The 10,000-nt window shown below is 47.4% G+C and overlaps 1 protein-coding gene across 2 annotated transcripts in view; it reads right to left on the reverse strand.

Moving 5' to 3' along the window:
* Positions 1 to 3,610: 3,610 nt before the first annotated feature.
* The window catches only part of stard10 (StAR-related lipid transfer (START) domain containing 10), a 24,768-nt gene continuing 18,378 nt past the window's right edge, over positions 3,611 to 10,000 (reverse strand). For both annotated transcript variants that reach the window (XM_053507418.1, XM_053507417.1), the window contains 5 exons: positions 6,518 to 6,665; positions 6,320 to 6,423; positions 6,076 to 6,193; positions 4,295 to 4,347; positions 3,611 to 4,091 (listed from right to left, as the gene is read on the reverse strand). In XM_053507418.1, the coding sequence (XP_053363393.1) occupies positions 3,873 to 4,091; positions 4,295 to 4,347; positions 6,076 to 6,193; positions 6,320 to 6,423; positions 6,518 to 6,665 (642 nt within the window). In that variant the 3' untranslated portion in view covers positions 3,611 to 3,872. The remainder of the gene's footprint in view (positions 4,092 to 4,294; positions 4,348 to 6,075; positions 6,194 to 6,319; positions 6,424 to 6,517; positions 6,666 to 10,000) is intronic.

Below are 10,000 nucleotides of genomic sequence, written 5' to 3' on the forward strand. Positions count from 1 at the left end.
TCATGTGGTAGGTGATATTGTACTGTAGACTGTACAAAGCAGAGAAGGGATGTTCACATGTGCTCCTGTTGAAATGTCCAAATACACCTGCGGAGGTTGGGCTGAACTCTGACCCGCCTCTCAGCGTCAACCCGCGGGTCACAGCAGGGTCAACCCGCGGGTCACAGCAGGGTCAACCAAGGAATCGCATCCGATAAATCTGGTCCCTGCCTTCTTAGTCCACTTCCTCCAGGTCTCCCTCCACCTAAAAAATGCTGAGGCTGAGATGTGCTCGGAGTTGTTCAGATCTGGGTGGAGGTTCTGCTCACGTTCTGCTCCTTGACTGTAAGGTTTCAGTTATAGTGTTATTTTCAAAGTGTATCCAATCATAAAAATCATCGTCTTTTTAATAATGGAGTTTCACTAGACGGCCACTAGAGGGAGACAAAGAACAGTGTATCATTCTACAGCTCCATCCATCTGTTTAAATAAAAGGGGTTTTTATTTCTACAAGAGGGTCAGGACTCAGTCCTTCAGTGAAATCTTTATGTTTCATACATTAGAGGACCAGAAACCAATCTCAGAAAAATATTCTGTCTGTCTGTCTGTCTGTCTGTCTGTCTGTCGCAGCATCACACAAAACTGTCTGTCTAGACTTTACTGAATCTCCTGCAGTCCTTAGATCTCTGTCTGAAGTTTAATCTGCACCATCAGTGAATCTAAATGTGGAGTAAAAGTGATGTTATGAACAGTTATGTGTGGGATTTAATAATCTACTGTAAAATAATCTACTAATGCGCTACTGTCTCAATGTAAACAAACACCTGCACCAATAGATATTAATTAGAAAAGATAAAGTGAATATTTTGACTGGGATTAGTTCATATTTTCACTTTGGCTGAAATAACAGCGCTGAAGTGGTATAAGTGAATTTTAACACGCTGGAGTGGTTTTAAGACAAAACTTCATCTTTATCCTTTGATCTACTTTTTCCATTTCTCATCTGTGATTCACTCTCCGATTACCGAACAGGGAGTGTATTTGTCTGAGCACCAAAGAAGGACAACTTAGTGTAAACAAGGCGTAAGATACTCAACCTTACAGAATGGGATTTCTTTGTATTAATAAGTTAGACAGAGAGTTCTGCTGTACAGAGAGACACACAGACATGGACGTGGGCTTCAACCTCAAATACATTTACATTTACATCACGTCATTTAGCAGACGCTCTTATCCAGAGCGACTTACATGTTTATCTCATTACACATCTGAGCAGTTGAGGGTTTGTGGTTGTGGGGTTTGAACCTGGGATCTTCTAAACCGTAGTCCAATGCCTTAACCACTGAGCTACACCTGGCCCAAATAATAATAATATATATATATTAATAATAATAATAATATCACTGATTACATTAAGGATCAGATCAGATTATTATTATATTATCCCAGATTATTTCTACAAACTCTTTAACCTGTCAGTGACGCGTACTAACACTAGTTAACTCTGACTGTGTGTGTTCCACGGTGTGTGTTGTGGAGGTGTTAAACAGCTCACTCTGTCTCACTGTGTCTCACTGTGTCTCACTGTGTCTCACTGTGTCTCACTCTGTCCCTGAGCCACAGGGCTGCGATCACATTCACTGTAATCCATCATCAGAGAGCATTAGATGTGTTTAGGGAAAACACATGAAACTGTGATCTGTGTGTGTGTGTGTGTGTGTGTGTTTACTGAGATTTTCATCTGCTTTTATGTTGACTGTTTTCTGCATGTCTAATCTGTGTGTATTGTTATGTGTGTTGTGTACTGACGGTGTGGTTGATGTAGGAGGAACTCACGCTTGTTCTAATGTTAGACAGTCCTGTAGGATCTGCAGGAGGTTGAGGATCTGCAGGAGGTTTAGGGTCTTCAGAGACAGGAAGCCGTGATGGGAGACGTGGCCGGGATGGAATATTTTTTTGCATGACTACCTTTGCGTGAGACAGGGATGTGTTCTGGCCCCAACCTCGCTCAGCTTCTACATCCGTGGGCAAATGTTTTGAGACTCACACAAAAATGAATTTTCACCATCAGTCCTGTGTCGGTGCCGACAGTAAACATCCTGAGACACTGGACTCACTCACAACTCTCTCTCTCTCACAACACAGACATGAATAATGAAGGATTATACTTCAGTAGACCAGAGTAACATCTGACACGCAGATCTAAACACACTGAAGCTGCAGGACTTCAGCCGAACTGCAAATTTAAAGGCAGCTCCTGCCAGCGCTCAGGCAGCTCCAGGAGCTTCAGGATCATTACTGCTGTACACCATGTCTCACAATCAGGAGCTGACCTCTGGATGGACATGGACCTGGAGACAGGATTGAGAAGGCAGCTAGGGATTTCAGGCTGTGGGGAACGGAGCGCTGGCGGTGACTCCGGAGATGGCTGTGGAACACCTTCATCCACACACACGTCATGCAGCATCCTCAGGACTACAGGGAGGAACAACGTCCAACAACAAGGAGCTGGACAGGGACGTCTCCGCAGGCTTGATCACGACCACAGGGTGGGTTAAAGTCACATCCCTAAAGAGAAGGGCAGCGAACACACAGGGGACTGAAACACTGCTATGAGTGTGTAGAAGTGAACCAGGGCTTGTGGTGAGGACGTGGGAGGAACAGAGGCGCCGTCCACCTGCTGGGCTTTAAACCCCCAATGGAATCGCTTAGACGCAGCTCCCAGCATGCAGCAGCCACACAGCACCATCACACTGTAGAGCGTCTCCCATAAACACCTGTACACTACCACACACACACACACACACACACCTCTCAGTAGCACTCCTACTGTATTCCACATCGCAGTGCAGTTTCACACACACTACAGGAGAGCAGTGTGAAGGTTTTACCATCACGTCAGCCGTCCTGACTGGCCTCAGTGTAAGGCTTCTCCTGTGTGTGTGTGTGTGTGTGTGTGTGTGTGTGTGTGTGTGTGAGAGAGAGAGAGAGAGAAAATAGGTTTACTTAGGATCCAGTTCCAGCAAACACTGATGACGTTAGAGCAGACAAAGGTGTACGTGACTGTGTGTGTGTGTGTGTGTGTGTGTGTGTGTGTGTACGTCTGCCTGCAAGAGAGACAGAGCAGTGGGAAGAAAAGCTCTGGATTCAGTAATGCTGCTGCAGATACACAAGCAGGGATGTTGACATTTGTGTGTGTGTGTGTGTGTGTGTGTGTGTGTTACAGCACCTGCTGGATTTTCCCATGAAGCACTACATGATGGTGATCTGTCTCTCTCACACACACACACACACACACACACACACACACACACACACACACACAGTCTCTCTCATCATATGCTAAATCAGTCCTTCCTGCGCTGCTCATGCGGAGGCCGGGGGGTTGCCATGACAACCAGCTACGTTAAAGACACTGCAGTAGTGATGATGTCACACAAAAACCACAGATGTGTGTATTATTGCAGACCTCATTCGTTTGAGATTCCTTAAACATAAAAGCAACATCACACTCTGTCACACACTCACTCACACACACACTCACTCACACACACACTCACTCACTCACTCACACAAACACACACTTCAAAATGTAAGTGAAATAAATGCAGACACACAACAGGCTGCCAAAACTCCTGGACAGAAATCCATTTTATTTATTGTCACTTTAGTGGCACCGAAACAGAAAAGAAGCTCTGCGTGTGTGTGTGTGTGTGTGTGTGTGTGTGTTCTGATGGTCCCCTCCATACTCTACATTTATAATATATATATATATATATAATCTATACACTGACCCCAGTTTGGTCCCTTAGTGTACTCTACATGTGTCATGTTCAGTGTCCTTGAGGGTATGTGTGTGTGTGTGTGTGTGTGTGTGTGTGTGTGTGTGTGTCTCAGTCATCGTCACTGTGTTCCGCGCGCTCGTCCTTGCCCTCACTCAGTGAGCTCTCGTCGATGTTCTCGAGCGAGTCTGCGTGCTGCACCGTGAGCTCAGAGAGAGCCATGCTGCTCAGACTGCTCTGCTCCGGGTAAAGCCACGGCTTAAAGCCTGGACTGTGTTTCTGCTTCCACTCGCCGTACTTCACACACGCCCGCGCGATACGCTTCATCGTCTACCGCAGGGGCGGGGCAAACAGGGCAGGAACAACAACAACAAACAAACAAACAAACAAACAAAAAAGCAAGACGAGATCCCCATTAACACCATTGGGGTTCAAATAGGTGTGTACACATACACACACACATACTGTACATACATACAGTACATACACATACAGTATACACACACACACACACACACACACACAAAACTCACCTTAGGAGCCAGAAGTTGGGAAGACTTATTCACCACCCACTTAGGGAGAGAACCTAGAGACAGAAAGAAAGAGAGAGAGAGAGAGAGAGGGAGAGAGAGAGAGAGAGAGAGAGAGAGAGAGAGAGAGAGAGACAGAGAGGGAGAGAGAGAGTCCGAGGAGAGAGAGAGACAGTGTAATGAGAACTCACAGGACTGGAACTAAACAGCTGTGTGTCCATAAGAAAAACACTTGTTAGTGAAACTCAGAAAGAGTCTTCAGTTTGTTAGGGATCATAAAGACTGGACTTTGGAGTGATGGGAAAAGGTCATGTGACTGGTGAACCTATTCCAGAGTGATGGGCGTGTCAGGGGAAGGACATGAAGCGATGCTCCCATCATGCAAAGTGTCAATGTTAATTTTATTTTAAAGCAAATTTAAACTCGACACCGTTGTCCGGAGTGCTGTACAATAGTGTACAACAACTTAAAATATAAAAATCATCATAAAAGTAATAAATAAGGCAAAAACACATCAGCATAAAACAATAACAGACATCAATGAATCAAAACAATAAAACAATGTAAAAGACAACTGAATTACTGGAACTGCTAACTGAATAAAAAGCCTAAAATTAAAGCCTGATAAGATTCATTAAATTAATCTACTTTAAAAGATAATTTCTTTTTTATTTTATTTTAAGATGCGATTTAAATAATGAAAGGTAAAGAAGCCGTCTGATGTAAAGGGGCCGATCGTTCCGTAGTCTGGGTTCACCACGGCTCTTCTGCCTTGATTTAGGAATCAGGAGTAGCTGCTGTTCTGAGGACCCGAGTGTCCGTACTGGACTGTAAGACTCTACAAGTTGTTTAATGCTTCGTACACAATCAGCAGGACTTTGAATCTGATTCTAAACTGCACAGGAAGCCAATCAAGTGAACGGAGGACTGGAGTTGTGTGTAAATACTTTTTATACTTCCAAATCTACGTTAAGAGTCGTGCAGCAGCGTTTTGCACCGCCTGCAACCCCGTAAGAGAAGAGCAAGAGCGTTGGAATGGTTAATTCGACACAAAGTAAAAGCATGGATGACCCATTCAAGGTCCGTCTTACTAAGGAATGGTTTTACCTTGGACACCTTATCCAGCTGAAAGTCACTGTCCAGCAGTACCCCCCCACCCCCCAAGTTCCTCACGGATGTCTTAACGTAGGTCTTCAGAGCGCCGGTATCATCAGGAGGGTTCTCCATGGCTCCACTAAGCCTACGGGCCAAGATTTATGTTTTGCTTTCGTTAACGCTCAGAAAATTCAGGACCAGCCACCATTGTACATCCTCATTTCTACACTACCAGGGTCATGTGCAGGGGCACCTGGCCACACCCCCTCCGCTCTCCGGGCCCTGGCCACACCCCCTCCGCTCTCCGGACCCTGGCCACACCCCCTCCGCTCTCCGGACCCTGGCCACACCCCCTCCGCTCTCCGGGCCCTGGCCACACCCCCTCCGCTCTCCGGGCCCTGGCCACACCCCCTCCGCTCTCCGGGCCCTGGCCACACCCCCTCCGCTCTCCGGGCCCTGGCCACACCCCCTCCGCTCTCCGGACCCTGGCCACACCCCCTCCGCTCTCCGGACCCTGGCCACACCCCCTCCGCTCTCCGGACCCTGGCCACACCCCCTCCGCTCTCCGGACCCTGGCCACACCCCCTCCGCTCTCCGGACCCAGACACCTCCTAAATGACTCCTAAATGTGTGTGTGTGTGTGTGTGTGTGTGTGTGTGTGTGTGTGTGTGTGTGTGTGCCTGCCTTACCTTTAGGGTCGACCTGTGCCAGGTAAGTTAAGGTACAGCTTGAAGGCCCGTTGCTCTGGATAAGGTAACCTGTCTGGATGGAGACGGCCCGCACCATGTCCTTCTTTGGGGGGTATTTCTAATTAACACACACACACACACACACACACACAAACAAGTTTACTCTCAGTAACGAGATGAAGCCAGCATTACAGCACTCAGAATAAACACACATGATGGTTACCTCTGACCCCGTGTCACTCACCGGGTGTTTGACCGAGTAGTTCATGATGATGTAATCCTTTCCCATCGGTAGCCAGGAGCGCAGAGTGATCACATCCCGATTCTTCAGAGGTTTAGGACACTTCCCTTAAACAATCAATCATCGACAGTTCACATCAACATTTAACTTCAGTCAGTGTCTAACATGTGAGGTGAAGTGCATTATGGGAAAGAGGTTTACAGGAATAATAGCCCACGTCTGCGTTCACCGTCAGCTTGCCGATGTCGAAGGTCTCGATCACGTTCGAGTCCCATTTCCGCCGATAATCGATGTCATGAAGCACGTCGTACATGGTTTCTGCAGAAATGTCCTTACACACCATCCGACACTGAGAGAGAGAGAGAGAGGGAGACAGGAAGAGAGAGAGAGAGAGGGAGACAGGAAGAGAGAGAGAATCACAACCCAAATGGAGTCAGTACCCGGGTGTGGTGATGATATCGACTCGAGTGGCCCCTGGTGATTCCTAGCACTCAGCTCCTCACCTGCTCAATGACAGACACACAGACGTGATCAGTTACACACGTGCAGTGAGTATAGTGCGGGAGGGGCGGGTCTTACCGAGGCTTCACATGCTCGCTGTTGATTGGCTACAGCAAGTGTCAGTGTGAGAGATCGTGAGAACACAGAGTGGAAATCTGTAGAAACTCACCGATGTGTTTATTAATATCTATTTTAATCCATCGCTCATGTAAAGTTATTTAGATCAAATTTCAATTTAGATAAAAAACAAAAACTCCAATCACTCGCATACAGGAAGAAAAGATTCCTCCTGATGACATCACCACCATCTCGAGCTGCAACCAGTCCACACACACACACACACACACACACACACACACACACACACACACACACACACACACACACACTCTCTCTCTGACCCATATTGAAAATTAAAAAGTGGGCTGCAGAGAGATTGAATCTGAGTTTTAATGATTGATGGAGAGCAGAAGCAGGTCAGTGTAATATTTCTGTTCCTCACGCGGCCTCGGGCAAAGAGCGAAAGAAAAGACGAATGAAAAACTAATCTAAAAAGGAGAAGAAAATGTAGCAATGCGTAAAGTAAGGTCAGATGTACATGCTGTAAAAGCTGACCCAGAAGAAAAGCTTCTTATCCAGACATCCTCACACACACACACAAATGAGATTACTCCTCCATCCTGATCACTTCCATACACACTACTGTTTATATGGATACACACACACACACACACACACACTTTACCCTGAGACAGCTCAGAGAGAGAGTCTGAACACGGTGTTTAATTAGTCAGGTGATGTGTAGAAGCCGGCACGGTGGTGTAGGGGTTAGCACTGTCGCCTCGCACCTCCAGGGTCCAGGTTCGATTCCCGTCTCTGTGTGCATGTTCTCTTGTGTGTTTTCTCTGGGTACTCCGGTTTCCTTCCACAGTCCATAGACATGCAGGTTAGGCTAATTGGTGTTTCCAAATGGCCCGTAGTGTGTGAATTGGTGTGTGAGTGTGTATATGTGTGTGTGCCTGCCTCCTGGGACACGCTCCAGGTCCCCGTGGTGACTGATTAAGCGGTATAGAAGATGAGTGAGTGAGTGAGTGACGTGTAGAGACGCCTGAGAACTCGTCTAACGTTAAACACGTCCATAAACACCGCAGGAGACTCGGCTTCAGCGTTGGGAATAAATCATCTCGGATGTGGGCAGCAGCAAAAGACTTCCTAGACGTCCACCACCAGTGACACACCAGTCCGTCCCCCGGTCCCAGTCCCTCCCGCGTGTTCCCACATACTCTTGGCCTCATGGTGTTTGAGGTCACAGATGTTCGACTGCCTGTATAGCCGGAGGGATCTCTCCCTGCGTTTGAGTTACTGGTGAGGTGTACCCGAGTGTTCTGGTACTGTAATCTGGTTCCGCTTTCCACAGCAGGACGGCGTGTCTCTCCCTGCAGATGGAGACGTGTGAAAGCTCCAGTCTGCATGAATTCTGTGAGCTCTGATCCACGCTGCAGTGACTGTGAGCTGCTGCAGTTCTCCCTCACGCTTCAAGTTCATATTTACATATAGATATAAATAAATAACAGAGAGCTAGAACACATCACCTTCCCTCACGTCCCCCCTGTAGGCTCAACTACACGTCTCCGTCTCTCTCATGTCTGTCCTGAACGTTGTGTGTACTCCACTCTCCTCCATTAGTCCCACATATTCACAGTCCCTTATGATTACAACACTACACTTGACAGACCCTGTGACCGAGCGCTCCCCCCTCCCCCCCCCCCTCTTCTCTAACAGAGTGTTTAGAGTTTAATGAAGAAGAGTCCGTTTCTTTCCCCACACACTTTCACAGAGTGTGAAGATAAACTGAGTGGGATTTCTGAGCGACTACAGCACACAAAACCCTGAGTGGGAGGACAGAGCGAGTGCGTGTGTGTGTGTGTGTCAGTGAGTGGGCTGAGGGGAAGCCCAGCATCGTTATGGAGCATCTCCTCAGACTGCCCACACACACACACACACACACACACACACACACACACACACATACACACACCTACTTAAAGCTTTTAGACAGCAGCATTTACACACCAAACTCTGTAACAGCAAAGCCTTCAGGTCAGCACAGTACAGGAAGTCTGTGTGTGTGTGTGTGTGTGTGTGTGTGTGTGTGTATAAATAATTAACATCGACTTAACGTAACAGAATTCGAACGTGAACTGTATTATCATATTATTAACATTTATATTTACACTTTAATGTGCTATTCTAATACATGATAGTTTCTATAGCAACAAGGACATGTGCAGCACACACTCCACACACACTCCACACACACGCACTCCACACACGCACTCCACACACGCACTCCACACCGACCACACTCCACACCCACACACTCCACACCCACACACTCCACACCCACACACTCCACACACCGACCGCACTCCACACACACGCACTCCACACACACGCACTCCAAATCAAATTCAAATTCAAATTTTATTTGTCACATACACAAACATACACAGTACGAAATGTAGTGAAATGCATCCACACACACGCACTCCACACACACGCACTCCACACACACGCACTCCACACACACGCACTCCACACACACTCCACACACACTCCACACACACGCACTCCACACACACGCACTCCACACACACGCACTCCACACACACGCACTCCACACACACGCACTCCACACACACGCACTCCACACACACGCACTCCACACACACGCACTCCACACACCTCTCCTTACAGAAACATCACCACACCGATCATGTGACACAATATGTTTTTATTCTGTGCGCGTGCGTGTGCGTGTGTGTGTGTGACATCAGAGGAAGGAGTCTCCAGTGTGAGTGCAGCACTGAGAGAACACGACGTTACACGTGTGTATGAGACGACCTCCTGCACAATAAACTGTACTTCCTCTTAATTACAGCACTCAGACGATCCCTCCACAATCCCACGGGGTTCCGCTCACACTGGGCTCTGGGTCAGCACCAGGAACCGAGTATCACCAAGTACTTACATAGAGGTACCGGTCCTCGTTCTGATTCCAGCCGGTGCACACGGACAGCACACTTTTAAACAGACAGAAAACATGACGTGTCGTCTTTAATAGCGTGTAACCTGGCGAGACGTCAGAGGAATAAAAAGTGCAGCCTTCTGTTTTATTTCTTA

The sequence above is a fragment of the Clarias gariepinus genome, chromosome 11 (genome assembly GCF_024256425.1).
Source record: "Clarias gariepinus isolate MV-2021 ecotype Netherlands chromosome 11, CGAR_prim_01v2, whole genome shotgun sequence".
NCBI lineage: Eukaryota > Metazoa > Chordata > Actinopteri > Siluriformes > Clariidae > Clarias > Clarias gariepinus.